The sequence below is a fragment of the Choloepus didactylus genome, chromosome 21, assembly GCF_015220235.1.
Source record: "Choloepus didactylus isolate mChoDid1 chromosome 21, mChoDid1.pri, whole genome shotgun sequence".
Lineage (NCBI taxonomy): Eukaryota > Metazoa > Chordata > Mammalia > Pilosa > Megalonychidae > Choloepus > Choloepus didactylus.
In genome coordinates, this window is record NC_051327.1 from 27712076 (window position 1) to 27733303 (window position 21228).

Genomic DNA, 21228 nt, shown 5'->3' on the forward strand with positions numbered 1-21228 from the left:
CCCCAGAGCCCGCAGCCCCTCCAGGTCCCAGGAGCCGGGAGGCCTGTACAAGGGACGGGGGGCTGGGGGGAGCCCAGGCAGCGCCCCAGCCCGAGCTGCCCACCCCTCCTGGCTCGCATACATCCTCGCCCAGCAGGTGCAGCTCAGGGGAGGGGACACACCACAGCCACTGCTGCTCCCCCCACCCTGCACCCCAGAGGCTGAGGGGGCTGGGGCTGGGTCAGAGGTCAGCGGGCTGTAGTCCTTTCTGACCCACAAGCCCCCTGGCAGCTCCTGGCCCCTGGCGGTCCCTCCTGGCCATGGACAGCCCACCCACCCGAGCTCGGTCCTCCCGCTGGCCAGCAGCGTGTTGAGGATGGCCTGCTGGGCAGCGGTCAGCCGGGGGCAGTGCTGCAGATTCTGTAGGATGTGGGGGTCCGCGGCCGCCAGGCTGGACGCGTCCATGTCACATACCAGCACCCCCAGCAGCAGCAGGTCAGAGGCGCTGAGCCATGGCCGGGGTCCCCCCTGAGAGGCAGGGGTTCAGTGCGGGCAGAAGCCTGGGCCTGGCCCATCCCCCTGCCCCCCGGGGCCTACCAGGCAGGCCAGGGCCGCGCGCCGCAGGCCGACCCTCTGGTCGGGCAGGTTGGTCAGCAGCTCCGTGTCCCCCCAGGCGGCGCGGCCCGTGAAGGCCCTGCAGTCGGCCTCCGGGACCCGGCTCAGGCTGCGGACGGCGGGCAGGGGCAGTCGGGGACAGGCGGGGGGCGGGGGTCCCGCAGGCTGGGGGTGATGCTGGACGGCTAGGGCTCGGGGTGGTGCCAGGGTCGGGGTGGCTGGGGCCGGGGTCGGGGTTGGGGTGGCGGCCAGGGGTCACTCACTCGTAGAAGAGCAGCAGGTCTGGCGGGTGCTGCAGGAAGTCGTCCTGGAGGCCGTGCTGGGCCACGAGGTTTGCCAGGCAGCTGAGCTGGGCGGGGTGCAGGGTCACTCGCACTCTCACTGCAGTGGGGGTCCCGCCTGCCCCAGAGCCCCTGCCCCCTCCTGCCTGGAGCCCCCGAGCTGGCTGCCCAGCAGCAGCCGTGTCCTCGCTGGCTTCGGCGTCCAGGGTGACCCCAGGGGTCACACGGGCTATTGGTCCCCCTCCCGCTCACCAGCTGCACCCCAGCTCCCTGCTGGCAGCTGCCCCCTCCCGGCCTGCCTCCCCCGCCGGCCGAGTGCGGCCAGTTCAGGGACTCTCAGGCAGTCCCCCGGGGCCCTCCTGCTGCCCTGCAGCCCGCGGCGCCTGCTCGGACGTGTACGGGAAAGGGGGTGCCCAGTGGACAAGGAGAGTAGCCCAGCCTCGGGGAGACCCCTGCCGGGATCTCGTCCTGGGGAGAGGCCCACCGGGTGGGGGCTCCTGGGGTGGCCCCACCCCGCACGCCTGCCCGGGAGGATCCCCGAGGGAGCTGGAGAAGGGGGGCTGCCACAGCCCGGGGTCCGGGGGAAGAGGGTCACCTGACCACACACATTTAGGACACCTGTAAGCTTGAAAAGAATAGTGAAAATATTTGAGTATCAATAAAAAAAGGCAAAAAACAGATGAGACAAGCATTTCCTGCAGACAATATCATAACATTTGTCACATTACTGCCTCGTCGCATTGACAAGAGAACACGGGCTGCACCTTACAAAATAAGCAAAGCGGGGAGTGGGCGTCGGGAGGAAACGCGACGGGGCCGAGGGGGCGACTGTGAGGCAGGGACGGGGAAGACGACGCGGCCGGGGGCAGCCGGGCCCGGGAGAGCCGACCCGACGGGCACGCGTGAACCAGCCTTGCAACAGAGAGGCTCTCCGAGCTTCTGGAATTCCCACACGCGGTTCACAAGACACACCTAGAACACGGTCACGCGAAGGCTGACGGAAAAGGACGGAAAAACATACTCCTGGCAAATATTAGAAGAAATCAGCCTCGGAAGGTTATTAATTATCAACTCAGTTTCTTTGGTAGATTCAGACGACTTCTCTCCCCGAGCGAGTGTTGGTGGACTCGGGCTTTCAAGGACCTGGTCCGTTTCATCTAAGCTGTCAAACTCGTGGGCAAGAGTTGTCATAAACCTGCTTTTTTATCCTTTTTAATGTACCCGGGGCCAGTGGCGAGGCCCCTCCTTCGTTCCTGATACCGTTTCCTTGGTGAACTCGGGAAGGAGTTCATCCATTTTACTTAAATCTTTTCAAAGAGCCAGCTTCTGGTTTTGTTGATTTTCTCTCTTGTTTTCCTGTTTTTAACTTCAATGACTTCAGCTCTATTTTACATTACTTCTTTTCTTCCGTTTGCTTTAGGTTTACCTCACTCTTTTTTCTCTAGTTTACCAAAGGTGGACACGTAGGTTATTGCTTTTAGATCTTTCTTCCTTTCAAGTTTACACATTCAATGCTGCAAATTTCCCTCTAAGCACAATTTTTGCTGTTTCCCATAAATTCTGACAATTTGTATTTTTGTTTTCGTTTAGTTCAAAATATTTTTAAAATTCCTCGAGACTCTTCTTTGACCCATGTGTTATTTAGAAGTGTGATGTTTAATCTCCAGATGTTTTGGGATTTTCCTGTAATCTTTTGTTATTGATTTCTTCTTTGATTCTACTTGGTCTGTGTGATCCCCATTCTTTCGAATGTGTCGGGGTGTGCTTTATGGCCTGGGGTGTGCTCCGAGAGGGACGTGCGAGCTGCCATGGTTGGGTGAAGCATCCTTTAAACACCAGTTAGACCTGGGCGGCACTGGCACTGCTCGGGCCAACCGGACCCTCGCTGCTGCAGGATCTGCCAGTTGTGACGGCGGCTGCTGAGGCCTCCAGCTCCAGTCAAGGATTGTCTGTTTCTCCCTGTGGTTCTATCACAGTTTTTGCCCCACATATTTTGACTCTCTATTGTCAGGTGCAAACAGACAGCTATGTCTTCTTGGTGAACTGATCCCTTTATCTATAATCAAAGCCCCTTACGGCTACTCCAGCTTTCTTCTGGTTAGTGTTAAAATGGTATCTCCTTCTCCATCACTTTACTTTTAGTCTCTCTGGGTCTTTACACTTAGAGCAGGTTTCTTCTTTATCTACTCTGTCAGTCTCTGCCTTTTATTTGGTGTCTTTAGACCATTCACATTTAAAGTGACTCCTGATAGAGTTGAATTAATATCTACCATGTTTGTAACTGATTTCTATTAGTTGCACGTGTTCTTTGTTTCTGTCTTCCTCTCTTATTCCGCGTTCTTGCGTTTTAAGTGAGCATTTTGTAAGACTCCATTTTCTCTCTTCTTTTAGCTTATCAGTTATAGTTCTTTTAAAAACAATTTCAGTGGTTGCCATAGAGTTTGCAAAATACATTTATAACTAATCTAAGTCTGTTTTACAATAACACTTAACAGGTAGTGCAACGGTATACTGGAAGCCTAGCTAGTGCAATAAGGCAAGACAAAGAAATAAAAGCATATTGAAGGGGAAGGAAGAAACACACCTGTCTTTGTCTGCAGATGACCTGATTGTTTAGGAAAACTTCAAAGAACAACAACAACAACAACAAAAACCTCCCAGAATCAATAAGTGGTTACAGCAAAGTTCGATGGATACAAGGTTAATATACAAAAGTGAATTGCTTTCCCACATGCCAGCAGTGAGCACCTGGAATTTGAAATTTGAAACACAATACCATTTAATGCCATTTAAATTGGTATAAAACCCAAAGTACTTAGAAATAAATCTATCAACAACAAAAAAACAAGATCCATATGAGGAAAACTACAAAACTATGATGAAAGAAACCGAAGGGGATCTAAATAAACGGAGGGCAAGCACATTTTCACGGCTAGGTCTATACTTCAGCGCAGTCCCAAAGTCCCAGCAGTTTCTCGTGGGGACACTGACAAACTGTTTCTGAAGTTTGCAGGGAAGGCAGCGTGCTCCCCCAGAGTGAGCAGCACGACCCGAAGGGCGCCAGAGCCGGGCTGACGTGCCTGCACTACCGGAAAGCTGGGAGCACGGAGAGGGACCAACAACCAGAAACAGACCCACGCAAATGCAGCCAACTGGTCCTCAACCAAGAAGCAAAGGAAATTCAGCGGAGAAAGGAAATTCTTTTCAAGAAATGGTGTGGGAGCAACTGGACAGCCACATGCAGAAAACCAAAAATTGAACCTAGACAGACCTTACACCATTCTCAATAAATGGACTCAAAAAGAATCACAGACTTAAATGTAAAACACAAAAATATAAAACTTCCAGAAAACAACACAGGAAAAGATGTAGGCGGCCTTGGGTCTGGTGATGACTTTTTAGGTAAACACCAAAAGCATGCTCCATGAAAGAAAAAATGGATGTTGGATTTGATAAAAATTAAAAACTTCTGCTCTGTGAAGATACTGTTAGAGACTGAAAAGACGAGCCACAGAGTGGAAGGAAGTGTTTAAAGAACACGAGTCTGATAAAGGACTTGCACCTGAAATATATCCAGAACTCTTAAAGCACAACAGTAAGAAAACAAACAACTCAATTAAAAAATGGGCAAAATATCTGAACAGACACCTCACCCAATTAGATATACAGATGGCAAATATGCACATGAAAAGATGCTCAACATCATGTGTCATTAAGGAACTGCAAATTAAAATGAATTATGACTCCACACCTATTAGAACAACTAAAATAAAAATAAAACAAGCAAGTGCTCAGCCTGACAGCACCGATGGCTGGTGAGTTTTGGAGAACAGGCATTCTCGGGAGCGGACAGTCACTGCTGACCACGCAACGGCGCAGCCACTTTGGAAGACTGTCCGCTGGTTTCTTACAAAGCCGAGCGGCCGTCCCACAGGATCCCACAATCACACTCCGGCTCTTTACCCAAAGGAGTTGAAAACTTGTGATGACACTAAACCCGCACACGAACGCTGAGAGCAGTGTCATACTCCTAACTGCCCGAAACTGGAAGCAACCGCAAGGTCCTTTAAAAGGACAAACGGTGGCCCCTCCAGACAGTGGAATATTATTCAGCAATAAAAAGTCACGGGTTATCAAGCCCTGAAAAGATGTGGTGCCTGCAAGGAGCACGGCTAAGTGAACGGAGCCAGTCTGAGGCGGCCACACACTGGTTCCGGCTGCAGGATGTTCTGGAAAAGGCCAAACCACAGAGACAGGCAGATACCGGCGGCTGCCAGGGGCGAGGGGGCGAACAGGCGGCGTGCGGGGTTTTGAAGGCCGTGGAACGATTTGGCGTGACCGACGGTGGATGCCGGGCCCGGCACGCTCGTCATGGCTCGGGACCCGGTGGAGACAGGCTTCAGCGAGTGACGCCTCAGCATCGATCGATCGGTCGCAACAGCCGCACCACACGAGCGCGAGTCGGCCACAACCGGGGAAACCGTGCGGGGAGGTGGGCTCTCCTGTCTGCTCTTTCCCTGTGAACCTAAACCCCCTCCAAGGAAACGAGGTCCACTGATTTAGGAAAAGTCAGCCTGTAAAGGCACTTATGGGTTCCTGAGTGTGCATGAAAACAAGACACCCCCAAATTCCCACACAACCCAGAAGGTGCTGCCGTGGCAAGGCAGCAGAGCCCCCTTGTCCCCCAGGACGCAGGCTTGGAAACTTCCGGAACGTTTTCTCTTGTTGCCAAGTTTTCTAAAAGGTGAAGCCCAGTGCTGGCGAGGACATGACCAAACCAGCCCTTCATGCCTTCCCGTAAAAGCTAAAATCCACAGAACCTTCCAGAAAGCAACTTAACAAGTACCCATGGCTTTAAGACATTCACGTGGGGGACTTTTAAGTGCTGCCGAGGGGCAGGCGGCTGGCAGCTGAAGGCGAGAGCACGGCCGCACGTGTGGTTCAGAGCCCTGGCGAGGCTGAAGCCAGGACCCAGGACGCCTTCCCACTGCCGGGAAACCCCCGGGAGCCCCCAAGTGCCCCGCAAAAGGAAACCGTCGGTCAGCAGCGAGAGGCCACAGCCGGGCTGCTTCTGGAGACGTTTATCGCGTGGGAGGCAGTGGTGGACACTTTGCGGGGCACGTTCAAACGGACAGGGGCGCGCTCCGAGTGGCAGAGTTATCGGAGCTTTCATCTCCGCCCTTGGGCTTCTCAGTATCTTCAAGGTCTCCAACGTGGGCACGTCTGCCCATCGCAGCTGGAAGGAGCCTTACAAAACCCCAGATCCACCGAGGACGCCACCGTCCGTGTGGGAACCCGGTAGGTGCGGCCTCAGGGCAGAGGTGACGGGGCCAGTGCCGGCCGCAGGGGGCTGCAGACTTCGGAATCAGCTCCTCGGACTGTCATGGTGCCGGAGGGGTGGGCCTGGGGCCACGGAATGGCACAGCGGCAGGGGGCAGAGGGCAACGGGGCAGGGGGCAGAGGGCAGGGGGCACTGGGCGGCTCGACCTCCGTGACGCTGAAACCAAACGACACTCAGGGAGAAGGGACTGGCGGGAAAGGCCCCAAACCTGGCATTTCCCTGGAGAGTTGGAGCTTTCCAGTTTCCTGCTTTTTCCAGTTTTCCTTGAATATGATTATGATGACTTTATAGAGCAATAGCTTTAAATAAAAACAAGGCAAAACTCGGGGCAGGCAGTGCTTGACTCTGCGTGGGTCGAGGCGGGCCTGGCCAGCCCCTCTCCCCAGGGGGTCCTGCAGGGAGCCACCTCCAGGGGTCAGTCCCCTCCCCGTCGGCAGAACCCACAGCAGGGGTGCCTGTGGGGAACCGACTGCAGGCCTGGGAACGGCCCCAAGTGGGCCCAGCAGGACACTGGGGCCTCAGAGCAGCCGAGGCGTCCTGCACACCAGGGCGGCCTGAGCTGTGGGGCAGGTGAGGGGAGGTTGGCAAACCGGCTGCAGACAGCCCACCGTGCCGCGGCACAGCCCTCGCGCTACTGTTTCCCCCGGCCCTGCCTGGGGCCCCGCGCTCACCTGCCAGGCCCTGAGAATGACCCGCTGTGACTCCATCCTCCGGACCAGGGCTGAAAGCTGGCCCCGGGGCAGCTGACTGGCCGGCTGGCACCAGAAGTCTCGCAGGAGGGAGGTGTTGGCACTGGGGCAGGCGGAACGGGGTCAGGCAGTGAGGGCGAGGATGGGGAGGGTGGGTGGCCCAGGCAGGGGCTCCAGGGGCAGCACCCAGGACTGAGGAGGGACTCGGAGCCGCCTCCCAGCGCGGAGAGGCTGGCGTAGGGCAAGCACCCTGCTTCCGGCACCGGTTCTTCACGCACCCACCTGCCCGCTCCCTCTCCCCAGGAGCCCCGGGCTGGGGCTGGCTTCTGGTCGTGGGGGGACTTCCCCGACACCCCCACCGACACCCCAGCAGGCTCTGCCCTTGGGCCACCTCCAGGGACCCCAGCTGATCGCCAAGGGACTTGGGGATGGGACGGGGCCTCAGCAAAGCCCCTCAGCCACCTGCCTCTTGCTGGGACTTCAGGCTGGGCCCAGCCCGATCAACTGCCCGGCTACCTGGTGGGCATCGTGCCCAAGGAAGAGGCAGTGAGCCCCTGCACAGGGCGGGGGCTCCAGGAGGGGCTGAGCCTCAGGCCGAAGGAAGGAACCTGGGGGCTCGGGAGGACGCGAGGGTGTGTGGGGAGGGGCTGGGGCTGCGGGTCCCGGGTGAGGATGCGGGTGAGGGCAGACGGGAGGCGGCAGGAGGGCATGGGGACGGGGCCCTGGCCGGACCCACCTGAGCCCCGGGGCGGCTGTGCTGGCGTCCAGCCCGTGAGGACAGTGGGCCACGAGTGACACGAGGAGGGCCAGGCTCGGGCCCGCCAGGACCCCTGGAGAAGCAGGGCCGTGAGCAGCACGCACCCCCCGGGCTGCCCCAGAGCCCCCCAGGTGGCCGAGTCCCGCCCGGATGGAGCGGATGTGCTGCTCCCCTGTGGGGTGGGTGGGGGTCTCAGCGCCGAGGGCCCCCCGCCACCCCCCATCTGCCCTCCCGATCCCCAGGGCCCGCCTCACCAGCTCCGGGGGCCATGTCCGCGCAGTCGCTGGGCGTCCTGGCTGGGGCTGTCCCAGGGCAGGGGTCGCCGGGGTCACGGCAGCAGGTCCAGGATGAGCTGGAGGAGTGTAGGGGTCACATGGGCACGACCCGTAAACAGCACATTGTTCGGAACAAAAGGGAGCGGCAGGAGGGGCCGGGTCAGATGGGGCCTTTTGGGGCCTTTCTTATCACAGATCAGGGCTCCGGGGACCCCCCGGCTGTGCGTCGCCAACTAACCACGACAAACACGGGCGGGCAGGGGAGGGAGGGTGCCTGGGGAGGGGGCTGCAGCCCCTCAGCCTGCCGAGCGGCCCACCCCGTCTCCAGCTCTGCCCCGGGACGGGGGGGACACAGGGAGGCAGGGGAGGGTGCCCAGGCCCCCTGGAACCAGCCCCCCTGGCACCAGCCCTCGCCGCCCCTGGAGCCTGTCCCCCTGTGCAGGTGTGCATTGAGCCATGGGGGCCACCAGGGCGCAGGTTCCCCGCTCACCTCCATGCCTGGCTCGGCGGGCACTCCCGGGTGCTTCTCGGCGCTGCCACCAGCCTGGCACCCGCAGGGCGGGGCGGGCTCACGGTGACGCTGTGGGGCCAATCCCTGGGGCCTGAGGCACAGCGGGCACCTGCTCCCAGGCCTCGGGGGGCACGGTGAGCTCACAGCTGGCAGCGCCCAGCGCATCCCTCCCTGCGTGGCCCCACGAGCCTGTGCCCCTCGCCGCGGGTGCCCAGGCCAGGGGGCAGACCCATCCGTGTGTCTGTGTCCGAGCGCCTGTTGGGGTACCCGGGGCCTGGCACAGGGCCCACGCCAACCCCATGGGCACTGGGGCTGTGCGGGACCCTCCACGGTGGGCAGCCTGGGCTGCCCATCTGCTCCCTGTCCCACCAGGGAGCCTGCCTGGGACTCCAGGCTGTAGCCAGGGGCTCGGCTGGTCACACGGCTGCAGTAGCCCCAACTCAGGGGCCCCGGGCCCGGGCTGTACCTGGCAGCTGGAGGTGAGACTGCAGGAGGGACTTCCCGACACTGCCCAGGCCGTGGTGCCCACAGATCTTCAGCCCTGGTTGGGTGCTGGGCCCCCTGCACCAGGCTGAACCCCAACTCTGGCCCCAGATGCTGCACCTCGTTTCCAGCTCTCCTGGGTGGTACTCGGTCACTGCTCGGCTGCCGTCCTGCCACAGGGGCTGGGCCAGGGGCCAGGCTGCTCCCCACACCCCCGCAGAGCTGACCCGTGAGCCGGCAGCAGCACCCTCCCTGAGCTCTGGGCAAGCCCTGAGAGGGAGGGTCCCGAAGGGCCGTGGCGGAGGCCCCTGGCACACGTGGCCCGGGAGCCCGGCCTGGTCTGCACGCTCCTGCGGGGGCTGATTCCCCAACCCTGACCCGAGAACGTGACCGGACTTGGAAACGAGTCACGGCAGGTCAGGGCAGGCCCCGAACCCCACGACCAGAGACTGGAGCAGGCACCTTCGTGCAACCCAAGGACCACTGGCCAGCCGGGGCCGCCCCCTCCCAGAGCCTGAGGGACACCTGGGGTGGGCGGTGCGAGCCTCAGAGCGCACAGCGGGCCTGAGACTTCCGTACGTGTCCCGTGGGGTGACGGGACAGGACTCCTGTGGGGAGGGGCTCTGTGGGACGAAGTCCGACAGGCTGCGGGTGGGCGACGGTGTGACGGCTGCTGAGCCCCGACCCCCGAGAGGGTGGGGTGTCTGTGAGGGGGGCTCCTGGGGCCCAAGCCCCTCGGGGACACTGGGGAATGTTCCCCGAGACGTGGCACGCTGGGCCTGCCCTGGGGTCCCGAGCCCCGATGTCAGAGGGGAACGGGAAAGCAGGAAAGGTCAGCTAGAAAGTGCCAGAAGTACGATGAACCGCTCCCGGGGCCTGGGTGGGGGCGCTGGCGAGTGCGACTGTCGGAGGGACGACGAGCGAGCGGGGTTGGGGGGCTGACACGATCGTGCCTGGCTGGCGAGGGGCCGCATGGGCTCTGCCCAGGGAAGGGTCCGGGTCCCCCCGGGACACACACTCAGGCTCAGGGGTGGGTTGTATCACTGAGTTTATTTCCTGCTCCGTGGGGTTCAGCAGCAGCAGGGTGGATTTGTTGTGGGGTCCCAGGCTCGGGGTCACACAGACCAAGGGCTGACAACCTCCAGGACACGCAGCTGGGAACCCAGAAAATTCCAAAAGACAAGCAATTCTCGTGCATGCTCCGGGGCTGTGCAAGGTGGGGGCTCCTTGCCCACCCCCACCACCCACCCCGGACTCGGGGGAGGAAAGTGAGGCCTGCAGAGGGGGGCTCAAGCAGGATGGGGAATGGGGGGGGGTGGGCTCGGCCGCCCCCAATGGCACCCCAGTCCCGGTCCTGCCCTGGCTGGCTGGGTGCTCAGACGAGCTGCTGCCCCTTGCCGGGCCTTTGTCCGTGACCACACAGGCCTCGCCGTCCCCGTGGGTCACGCAGCGACGTCCCTGTCCTAGTCTCTGCTCCTGCTGCCTCCGGCGCAGGTGGGGGTTCTCGGAACCCCCCCCCAGTCCGCAGTGACAACCTCACACCCAGCTGCCCCTCAGCCGTCCGGCTCCAGCGTCCACTCGGCCAGCCACTGCAGGCATGAGGCCCGCTGCGCCTCGGTCTCGGGGGGCCTGGGGGGCAGGGGTGGCAGTGGGGGGGGTGTGCCTGGGTCCGGCAGGTGGGGGGCATCTCGCAGGGCCTGGATGAGCTGGTCGAGCGAGTGCACGAGGGTCTGGGGGCTCCAGCAGGCATCCAGGGCGGGCAGGAAGGGGTCTGGCGTGCAGGCCTCCACGCACTCAGCCGGTGTGGGCACCCGCAGGTACAGTGCGTGCAGCATCATGCGGAACGGCTGCTCCTCCCGGACCCCGGCCCCCCCGTAGGTCAGGTCGCCCACCACGGGGTGCCCCAGGGCATTGCAGTGGACGCGCAGCTGGTGGGTGCGGCCTGCAGGGTGAGGACGGGGGTCAGCCAGTGCTGGGGGGCGGTCAGGGCTGGGGGGGGCTCCATGCCTGTACCCCCACACCTGGCTCCCCTCAGAGAAGTCAGCTGCTCTGCCCAGCAGTTTCCCATCTGCAGCTTCAGCCCCCCACAGCAACCCTACCGCACAGAAACCATCCCTGTCCTCTCCTACCAGACCCAAGGCCAACGAGACTCCCAGTCCCAGACAAGAAGCGCCAGGGAGGACAAGCTCTGCCGGTGATCCGGGGAGGCTTCAGCCAGTCGGCTCCACCTGTGCCTCAGTTTCCCCAGCTACTCACAACACAGGGCCCTCGCCCGCCCCCTCCCTGCCAGGCACACCTGTCAGCGGCTGCAGCAGCACCTTGGAGACGGGGTCTCCCGCATACAGCCCGTGCTCCAGCACCACCAGCTCCGTGACGCTCGGCTTCGGGTTCTCACAGCCTGGCCGGGGAGGCTGGTGTGAGGGCGGAGGACCGGCCTCGCCCCGGCCCCTCCCCGGGGCCCCTCGCCTGGGCCCTGCCCCTACCCGGCGTGCCCTCGATGCACATGGTGTGTGAGCGGCCCTCGGCGCTGCTCCTGCCGATAGCGTAGCTGATGGTCGTCCTGCCCTCCTGGACGTGGCCCCGCACCTGCAGGGCGGGCGGGTCACACGCGGCCCGGGCAGCCCCGCGCCCCCGCCCCGGGACGCAGCCTCACCAGCGCCAGGTAGGCCTTGGCGACGCGCCGCTCCTTGAAGCACCTGTAGGCGCTGCCCGCGGCCGCCTTGTTGAGCGCCACGCAGAGCGCCCCGCTGGTGGAGAAGTCCAGCTGGTGGCAGAACCTGGCGGGGCAGAGGCGGGGTCGGCCGGGCAGCTCCCCGCTGCCCCGCGGCGCCCGCCGGCCTGCCCGCCCACCTGAAGCCGTAGCAGGTGCCGGGGTCGGCGAGCTCGGGGAAGCGGTGCCGCAGCTGCTGCTGGAGCGTCAGCGGCTCGCGCCAGGCCTTGCTGTCGATGCGCACGTCCCAGTGCTTGTTCACCACCAGGAAGTCGCGGCTGCGGTACACGACGGCCAGGTTCTCCACGCTGCCCGGCTCCATCCCGGCGGCCGGCGGGCCCCGCGCAGGGCCGCCCCGGGCTCCAGAGGGCGCGGCCTCCCGGGAGGCTCCCACCCCGGGCCCCGACCCCGAGCCCCTCCCGCGGCCCGGGACCCACCTGCGGCCGGGCCGCACCGTCCGCACCCGCGATGCCGCCGGCCGGCCGGGATGCGCGCGCAGCCCCGCCCCGCCCCGCCCCGCCCCTCACCGCGGACGGGCGGCTCTGTCGACCAATGGCGAGCGGGGCCGAAGCCGCCTCGGCGACTGGGGCGCGGGAAGGGGCGGGCCTGACCCGCCGGGCCTGCGCGCGCACCCTCGCCCCGCCCCGGCCGGGCCCGCCGGCCAATAGCGAGCGCCGTTAGCACGCCGGCCGCTGATTGGCGGCGCCGGGGCGGCTCCGGAGCGCGGGAGGTTCGGCGCGCGCGGCGGCCATGGAGGACCCGGCGCCGGAGCTGGAGCCGGAGCCGCGCGGCGCCGAGGACGACTTCCACAGCCGGTTCGCGGCCGAGCTCGAGGTGCTGGCCCAGCTGGAAGGTGGGCGCGGCGCCCCGCGGCAGGACCGCGCCGGCGCCGGAACCAGGGAGGGCTGCCGGGAGGAGGCGGCCGCCGCTGCGCAGGCCGCTGCCGGTCAGGCCCGCGCCCCCGGCCGCCCGAGGCGAGCGCAGCGGGGCGGGCAGGGCCGGGAGAGCCGGGCGGGCGGCCGCTTCCCTCCGTGTGTCCCCACAGCTCCCCCGGCCAAGCGGCCCAGGCTGGAGGCGGCCCAGAGGCCGGACTTCGGGCCCGAGGAGACGGAGGAGCCGCTGCCTCCCGCCTCCCGGCTGCTGGTCACGCCCCTGCCGAGCCCCGAGCGCCCCGAGGAGCTGCGGGGCGATGGGTGTGTGCCCGCCGGGTGTCCCCCACGTGCGGTGGCCGCTGGGAGGGTCGCACCGGGAGGGGCCTGCCCGGGGCCTGCGGGGGCTGGAGATCCCTGTGCGGGCCGTTCCCTCTCTCCAGGCCCCGGGACGCTGGTGCCGGCGCGGAGCTCGCCTGGGCCCTGCCGGCCGCCCGCAACCCCGTCCTGCGGCGGCCGCCGGTCCTGGAGGACTATGTCAACGTGACGTCCACGGGCGGCCAGCGGGCCTTCCTCGTGCTGCGGGCCGACCCCACGGGCACGGGGGTGCAGGTGGGGCCACGGGCAGTGCAGGCCATGGGGGTGCACCGCGGGGCCGGGGGAGAGAGAAGCTGCCTGGGAGAGTGGTGACGCAGGGTCTGGCGTGGCATAAGGGACCCTGGAAGACGTATCCTGGTCCCCCCTGCCCTGGCTAGAGAGGGGCACCCGCCCTCCTCAGCCAGCAGACGCCGTGCACTTGGGCACTGTCGGGAGGGACGCTCAGGTGACCGCTGCTCTCCCCGCCCAGAGCCCCCTCCTCGGCGTCCCGTGGCGCAGCTGCGGCCGGCTGGACCTGCTGGGCGTGCCCTTCACCTCGCTGAGGGAGCAGGTGGACAGCGAGGTGGGGTCGGCCGGGCCCTGGCTGGGAGGGGCCCCAGGCACCCCTGGCATTTGGGCTGAGCTGATCCCGGCCCTCTGTGTTTGCACAGCGGCGGCAGCGGCTGCTGCAGGAGGCCCAGCAGCTCTCGGACACTCTCCGCAGGTGACTGGGGTCCTCCCAGCCCGTCATCCTGATCTTGGCCTGACCCCCAGTCTGTGCTCTCGGGTGGGGGTTGGGGCGGCCCCCGAGTGGGGTCACAGGCCGGGCTCAGGGTGCCGTGCTCTCCAGCCTCAGGCCCGCATCGGGGGAGGAGGCCCGGCCCGTGGGGGCCCCCGAGGAGGAGCCGGAGGAAGCCGGCGGTACAGGCGAGCCTCAGCACCAGCTCTGGGTGGACGAGTTCGCGCCGCGGCACTACACGGAGCTGCTGAGTGACGACGTGAGGCGAGGGGGTCCTGGTGCCATCAGTGGGCTGAGGCCCGCAGGGCTCTGGGGAGGATATGGTTCCCCCTGACCTCTAAGCAGGAAACCAAGGCCCGGCTGGGGCTGGTGTGTGGGTCTCCCAGTGAGCTGCCCTGAGCCTCTGCCCCGCTTCTTTCCTGTCTGATGCTGGGGTGGCCCTGGGGTGGTGGGCCAGGGATGTGGGCCCAGGGTGGACCCCACTGTGCTCGCCGGCAGGGTGACTGGGCACCAGCTGCTCACCCCCAAGCCTTGGGTCTGCGTCTGTTTGGGGAGCAGGTGGCTGGACCTGCCCTTGAGCCTCGCCTCCCCCCTTGCAGTTCACCAACCGCTGCCTCCTCAAGTGGCTGAAGCTGTGGGACGTGGTGGTGTTTGGCCGTGAGAGGCCCGTCCGGAAGCCCAGGCCTGGCACGGAGCAGCCCCGGGTTGGCAAGGAGGCCACGGCCACCACCAAGTGGAAGAGCCACGAGCAGGTGCTGGAGGAGATGCTGGAGGCCGAGCTGGACCCGAGCCAGCGGCCCCGGCAGAAGGTGAGCTGCTGTCCTGCCTCTGGGCCTTGGGGATGTGCCCTCATGGACGGCGCCTGTGCAGCCTCTGGGGCCACAAGGCAGGTTCAGTTCTCTAGGCTCAAGAACATCGGGGTCTCGGCATGTAGTGTTTATAGCAGGAGTTAGAACCTGGATGCGTTTTCTGCAAGACGTGAACAGAGCCGACACTCTCAGCAGACCCCGCCCCTCCCTGGGATGCTCTTGGTGGGCAGTGGGTGGTTTGGGGGGTCGCTCGTGGTGACGGCTGCATGGTCCTCCGTGGCTCGCTCCCGCCCTGAGGCCCTAGCTTTGCTCCCGTCGGCAGGGGGCTGCCCGTGGGTGGGCTGTGGGCTCAGTGCTCTGCTTGGCTGCAGGTGGTGCTGCTGTGTGGGCCTCCGGGGCTGGGCAAGACCACCCTGGCCCACGTGATCCCCCGGCACGCGGGTTACTCTGTGGTGGAGATGAACGCTAGGTGAGCGTGCGCAGCCTTGGGGCGTGGCTCGGGGTGAAGGCCTGGCTTGAGGCCTGAGGTGCAGCGCAGCCGGCTGCCATGTCCTTGGGTCTCCCCGGATTTGGTGGGGTCACATCGTGCGGCAGCTGGACCCAGGGGCTTCCTACTGGGGACGCCGGCCAGGCGATGCGGCCGCTGCCTGCACGAGCTCCAGCTGTCTCTCCCCGCCCTCACGGCACACCGTCGGTTCCAGTGACGACCGCAGCCCCGAGGCCTTCCGCAGGCGCATCGAGGCAGCCACGCAGATGGAGTCGGTGCTGGGTGCTGGCGGGAAACCTAACTGCCTGGTCATCGACGAGATCGACGGGGCCCCTACGGTGCGTCGCCCGGGCGGGTGGGTGGGCGGGCGTCCCCCAGGCTGTAGCTCACAGCCCTGCTCTGCACCCCCCAGACCGCCATCAACGTTCTCCTGAGCATCCTGGAGCGCCGGGGCCCACAGGGGGCAGAGCTGGGGGGTCCAGCTGTGCCCGGGAGCACCGGGCGGCAGCGCCGGGAGGGGGCACTGCTGATGCGGCCCGTTATCTGCATCTGCAATGATCAGTGAGTGGGGCCCGGGGCGTGGGGGGCTGGCCCTGCTCACGTGCCTGGGCGGGTGGGTTGGGGGCTGGCACGGTGGCACCTTCTCTCCCCACAGGTTTGCGCCATCCCTGCGGCAGCTGAAGCAACAGGCCCTGCTGCTCCACATCCCCCCAACGCTGCCCTCACGACTGGTGCAGCGCCTCCTCGAGGTCGGTGGGGGTGGGATGGCGGGCGGTGGGCTTGCGTCTGGGGGTCGCAGGAGGGGTGCAGGCCTGTCCACCCCCATCCCGTCCCTGTGCAGCCAGGGCACGGAGGCCGGCAGCCAGCTGGGTCCTCCTGGGGCGGCTGCAGTGTGGGGCTGCCTGGGGGAAGGGGATTGTGTAGCCCACCCACCTGCCCCTGCAGATCTCTCGGAAGCGCGGGATGCAGGCCGACGCGGGCGTGCTCGCTGCCCTCTGTGAGAAGACGGACAACGACATCCGGGCCTGCATCAACACGCTGCAGGTGGGCGGGCGGGCGGGGGGGCTGCCCCTCCCCTGCCCCCTCCCATCCCCTTCCCCGCTCACCCTGCTCGCCCCCGGGGGCAGTTCCTGCACGGGCAGGGCCGGCGGGAGCTGAGCCTCGGGCTGGTGCGGAGCACGCACGTCGGCCTCAAGGACCAGCGCCGGGGTCTCTTCTCCGTGTGGCAGGAGGTCCTGCAGCTGCCCCGGGCCCGGAGGTGAGTGGGGTGTGGGGAGCGCAGGGGGTGGCTCCGGGCTGGGGGCCGCCGTCCGGGGTCGGCTCTGAGCCTGTGCGGGGCCCGTGGAGGGGTCCTGGGTGTTGGGCACCCCAGGCCCCCCGGCTTGGCCCAAGGGTGTCCTTCCCACGTCTTTGTGCTGGGGCAGGGGAGGATCGGCCTGGGGTGCAGTGTTCCTAGTTGGACATGGGCCTCAGGCTGTGGGGGCCCCCGGGGCTGGGGAGGTAGGGGTCAGGCGCTCCTGTTGCCCCCAGCCTCGGTGCCTCTCCTTCCCTTCCCCGCAGGCGAGGGGTGGGCCGGGACCCCGTGTGGCCTGCCCACGCACTACTGGGTGGGGACGGGGACTCAGGACCACACCCCACCGGGGAGCCCCCGACCACGGCCTCCCAGCGCTTCTACCACGTGCTGCACGTTGCCACCTCCGCGGGCGAGCACGAGAGGGTGGTCCAGGTGACTGCTGTGCCGGGGCAGGGGCGCGTGGCTGGTGAGGACCCCCGGGAAGTGGTGCCAGGGGCTAGGTCCCCTGCGCCGAGTGGGCCCCTCCCGAGCAAAGGAGCGGGCAGTGGTGGGAGAGGCTTTGGGCGCCCGGGGTGGGGAGAGGGCGGGAGCGGGGGCCGAGGGCCGTGTGGGTGGCCCTGGGTGCCGGGGGAAGGGTTCCGGGCCGGGCCAGTGCGGGTGCAGGAGGCAGGAGGAAGGCAGCGGGGCTGGCAGAGGCGCCCGGCTCTGGTTTGAGGATTGTCTGGGAGCCGTGCAAGGGGGGTGCACGTGGGATGGGGGTGAGGGGTCGGGGGGCCCAGGGTTGTGTCTGAGCAGCTGGCAGCCTCCCCCCCCCACCCTGCCAAGCCTGAGCCTAAACTGCCTCCGGAGCCCTAATCGGCTTTGGATTAGTGGTTGTAGGATTTGTGCCCAAACGGGAGCCCCAACTCCTGGCATGGGGGTGTTTGTGCCCGTGTAGCCCAGGGGGTTGGGGAACCAGATGGGCAGGGGCTTTGTGGCCTCGATTCTGCTGTGCTGATCCTCGTGTTCAGGTCGCCTCAGGGTCGGCCTGGGGGCTGGACCCACGATGCCTTGAGGCAGCTGGGGGTGTGGGGTCCTGGGGCTGCCTCAGCGTGGCCTTCTCTCGGGGGTGTTTGTGGCCGTCCCCTAGACCCCGGACAATGCTGGTGGGCTGGGAGGGCTGCCTGGAGGCGGCGGCTGGGGCAGGCGGCTGGGACTCACAGCTGCCCCCCCACAGGGCCTGTACGACAACTTCCTGCGGCTGCGGCTGCGGGACCCCGGCCTGGGCGCCGTGTGCGCCGCCCTCGACTGGCTGGCTTTCGACGACCTCCTGGCATGCGCTGCCTACCACGGCCAGAGCTTCCAGCTGCTGCGCTACCCGCCCTTCCTGCCCGTGGCCTTCCACGTGCTGCTCGCCTCCAGCCACGTGCCGCGCCTCGCCTTCCCCAGCAGCCAGCAGGAGGTGCGTGCCCACCCCGCCCTGCCTGCAGCCCCCTGCGGCCCCCTGTGGCCCGGAGCTGACTGGCCGGTGTCACCCCAGGCCCAGGCCCGCTTGAGCCGGACGCAGACCCTGGTGCAGACGCTGCTGTCGGGCACCACACCCACCGCCCGCAGCCGGGCTGCGCCCCAGGCGCTCGTCCTGGACACACTCTGTCTGCTGCTGGACATCCTCGCGCCCAGGCTGCGCCCCGTGAGTGCCCGTGTGAGGCGGGCGGGGGTCCTGGCGGGGCCGGCCACGCTCAGCCCCCGCCCGCCCGCAGGTGAGCACGCAGCTGTACAGCGCCCGCGAGAAGCAGCAGCTGGCCGCACTCGTGGCCACCATGCTCGCCTACAGCCTCAGCTACCGGCAGGAGCGCACGCCCGACGGGCAGTACACCTACAGGCTGGAGCCGTGAGCACAGGCGGGCCTCGGTTTCCCCATCTGTCCAGTCAGTGGGGGCAGTTCTGGCCCAGCCCTCCCCAGCGGGGGCCCGAAGTGGGGGTGTTGCAGCCAGACTACCCCCAGGGGTGGAGAAAGGCCAGTCAGGAGCTGCCCCGGGGCTTCAGTCTTTAGGACGGGTGCAGGCCTCGGTCCTGGGGTCCCCCCACCCTCTACGAGCTCTCGCTGGGTTTCCAGGGTTTGGGCAGTGTCAGTAAGGCCTCTCGTCCCTCCCTCCTGCCGGGTCCTGTGGGGTCCCCTGCAGAGCCCCGAGCGCTGCCGCACAGGGGCCACGAGGTGGCCGTCCATCCTCGCCCGTCCTCGCGGCCTCCGCACACCCTGCGACCCCCACGCCGGCACCTCAGCCCTCTCCTCTGCTGTCACCCATCCTGCCCCGTCCCTGCTGTCTGGGAGGTTGCACCTTCTGGAGGCCTCAGCTGCCTGGGCGCCACCACCCTGCTGCACTGCCGGCTCACACACCTGCCTGCTTCTGCCCACCACGTCCCCACAGGGCAGGTGCCCCGGGAGGGAGATGGCGACTGGTCCTTTCAGCGGCTCTGGAAGCGAGGCTCGGGGGGGGCGGGCGCTGTGTCCCCCCCAGTGTCCTGCCAGGATCCTTGTCTGTGGTCAGACCCCAGGAGGGTCGCACGTGTTTGCCTCGGGGCCCCAGGGCTAGGGCCAGGGTGGGGTGGCAGGAGGCAGAGCTGGAGATCTGGTTACGAGGTGCTCGGGGTGGCTAAAGACCCCTCAGAAGTAGAGGATCACGACCTGCCCTGCCCGGTCCCTTCTGGCAGCTTCTCTTAGGGGTTTCCGGGTGGGCCTGAGCCCCTGGCCACCCATGTGGCGTCTTCCCCAGGCCCGTAGCCCTGGGAGGTCCCTGACAGGTGGGGGAACCGGGGCCCAGGAGGTTAACCCGCTCGTCCCTGCCTGCCCCGGGGAGGCAGGTGCCCAGGGCTGCGGCCCCCGGGGTCTGGGGGTGGGCGGGGCCCTGTGTGTGGGGCCCGCTGACCCCGCCGGCCCTGAGTGCAGGAACGTGGAGGACATCTGCCGCTTCCCCGGGCTGCCAGCCCGCAGGCCGCTCACCTACCAGGCCAAGCAGCTCATCGCCCGTGAGATCGAGCTGGAGAAGATGCGGAGGGCAGAGGCCTCGGCCCGGGCGGGCCCCCAGGTGAGCCCCCGGCCTCAGCGCCCACAGAGGGACCTCGTCCCCGGCACGGCCCCACTCAGCCACCCTCGCTGTGCTCCTGCCCCTGCAGCTGGACGGGGACCTGACAGAGGGCTGTGGGCAGGAAGGGGTGCGTCCTGCCCCCCGCAACCACGAGCAGCGGCTGGAGCACATCGTGAGGAGAGCAGCTTTCGAGGAGCAGGTGAGGGGCGGGGCTGGGCTGACGGGTTGCTGGCTCTGAACCCCCAGGGCTCCGGGCGTTGACCTGACCCAGCACTGCCTGGGCCTCGGTTTCCCGTCTGTGCACGAGGGGCTGCTGTTAGCCCTTCCCACCCTGGGCCCGGCCCGGCAGGGAGCAGGTGGATTTGAGGGTGACACACTCAGCCCAGAGGGTTCCCCTTTGCACAAGAGGGATCGAGGGGAAGCAGGGGCGGGAAATGTCTGGGGCCCTCCCCTTGGCGTCATGGGGGAGGGTGGTCCCTGGGGTCTGGGGTCACCGGGTTTGTCCCTGCCAGCCCCTGACCGCCCCTCCCCGCCCCCAGCCGGAGAGAGACTTCTTTGGGCGGGTGGTCGTCAGGAGAGCTGCCCCGAGCCCAGGTGAGCCCAGGTGTGCCCGGTGAGCCCAGGTGTGGGTGGCAGGGGGCCCCTGAGGGTGGCTGCGGGACCACCGTGTGGTGCCCCCAGAGGATGCAGCCCCCAAGCCGGCGGAGCGGCGCCTGGGCACGGCCGTGGGCAGGAGCGACGTGTGGTTCCGCTTCAGCGAGGGTGTCTCCAACGCCGTGCGCCGCAGCCTGTACGTCAGGGACCTGCTGTAGTGCCCGCGAGGGGCCCACCGCCTCGTGCCCCCGGAAGCCCCCTGCCCGGTGCACAGTGTACGAGACCCGTGGTCCTTGGAAGGCTTTATAAAAGCGACACACGACACTTCCCGGGGCGTCAGTCAGGGCGGGGCCGGGGTCACAGGATGGCGCATTTGCCCTTCTCCACCCACGGGTTGCTCTTCATGAGGTCGGGGTTCAGGAACGGGTCTTTGGGGATCCCATCCTCGATCCACTTGAGGAGCCTGGGGGTGGGAGGGCGGGGTGAGTGGGGGTCTCAGCCCCTCCCCAGGTCCGTGGGCCCCCCCCAGGCCGGGGTGTGGTCTGGGCTCATGCAGATGAACCTGGCGCAGGCAAATGAGATGTAAATCGCTCTGGGCAGGGTGGGGGGGGGGGGCCGGGGCCGGGGCTGTGCTCACTCGGGGATGGTCTTGGATGACATTTCCCGCTTGAAGGCCAGCTGGTACTTGAGGCTCTCCACCTCCTTCTTCATCTGGGGCACGTCCCACTCCTCCATGGGGTCGGGGGCGTCTGCGGCGGCCAGCCTGGGGCTGAGGGCACGGGGGGGAAGCCTGTACAGCCAGGGGCTCGGCTGGTGGCCCCCCCCCCAGCGGTGCCCTCCCAGCAGGGCCGGGGGCCTCGGGTGCTGGAGTGTGGGTCAGGGCTGAGGCCCCACTAATGAGGCCCTGTGCGCCGCGTGCCCCCGTGGGGCTCATTACAGCAGGTAAACCTTCCACTCTCAGGGCTGCCCCCACCCCGAGGGGGCTGCGGGGCCTGGCAGAGTGCTGGGGGGCCACCCCCAAACCCGGCTGCAGGGGGGAGCCCAGGTGGCTGTGAGGGTGGGGCGGGGCTCCCTCTGCCATCCGGCTTTGTGTGGGGACACAGCCGGCCCCGAGGATTTGGCTGTAATTTGCCTGTACTGATGGGAGAGGGGGGAGCCTGGGGGATGGGGGTGCTGCTGAGCCGACCCAGGGTAGGTCCCCACTGCCTGGGGTCTCTCTGGATGCCTCCCGCCCCTCCCAGCCTGGTTTCTACCTGGAACCAGCCTGGTATGGCCACGGGATGAGGCCCGGAAGTGAGCCCGTCGAGGGTGAGGGGCGGCTGCCCACGGCGCCCTCAGGGTGCCCCAGCCCCGTCCCCTCCCATTTGGCTTCG

General features: G+C 66.2%; 3 protein-coding genes across 5 annotated transcripts; 1 reads left to right on the top strand and 2 right to left on the bottom strand.

The window, feature by feature from the left end:
* Positions 1-9962: 9962 nt before the first annotated feature.
* Positions 9963-12130, bottom strand: RPUSD1 (RNA pseudouridine synthase domain containing 1). Of its 3 annotated transcripts, none has more exons than XM_037814119.1 (5): positions 12079-12130; positions 11628-11919; positions 11415-11517; positions 11228-11329; positions 9963-10873 (listed from the first exon to the last, which is right to left on the bottom strand). In XM_037814119.1, exons 3-5 carry the CDS (start codon positions 11434-11436, stop codon positions 10485-10487), a joined length of 513 nt encoding a protein of 170 aa, XP_037670047.1. In that variant the 5' UTR covers positions 11437-11517; positions 11628-11919; positions 12079-12130; the 3' UTR covers positions 9963-10484. The 3 variants fall into 3 exon arrangements, with proteins under 3 accessions (XP_037670047.1, XP_037670046.1, XP_037670045.1); XM_037814118.1 differs by lacking the exon at positions 12079-12130 and having other exon boundaries at positions 11585-11708; positions 11782-12072; XM_037814117.1 differs by lacking the exon at positions 12079-12130 and having other exon boundaries at positions 11628-12072.
* Positions 12131-12372: 242 nt separating this feature from the next.
* Positions 12373-20179, top strand: CHTF18 (chromosome transmission fidelity factor 18). The gene is made up of 21 exons (XM_037814110.1): positions 12373-12494; positions 12687-12834; positions 12954-13122; positions 13358-13450; positions 13539-13591; positions 13718-13865; positions 14206-14415; positions 14787-14884; positions 15117-15240; positions 15315-15463; positions 15558-15651; positions 15848-15946; positions 16030-16160; positions 16463-16628; positions 17413-17637; positions 17716-17865; positions 17936-18066; positions 19123-19261; positions 19350-19460; positions 19801-19855; positions 19943-20179. Exons 1-21 carry the CDS (start codon positions 12392-12394, stop codon positions 20071-20073), a joined length of 2727 nt encoding a protein of 908 aa, XP_037670038.1. The 5' UTR covers positions 12373-12391; the 3' UTR covers positions 20074-20179.
* GNG13 (G protein subunit gamma 13) lies at positions 20143-21187 on the bottom strand. Its single transcript, XM_037814128.1, has 3 exons — positions 21109-21187; positions 20493-20624; positions 20143-20318 (listed from the first exon to the last, which is right to left on the bottom strand). Exons 2-3 carry the CDS (start codon positions 20588-20590, stop codon positions 20213-20215), a joined length of 204 nt encoding a protein of 67 aa, XP_037670056.1. The 5' UTR covers positions 20591-20624; positions 21109-21187; the 3' UTR covers positions 20143-20212.
* Between the last annotated feature and the right edge of the window lie 41 nt (positions 21188-21228).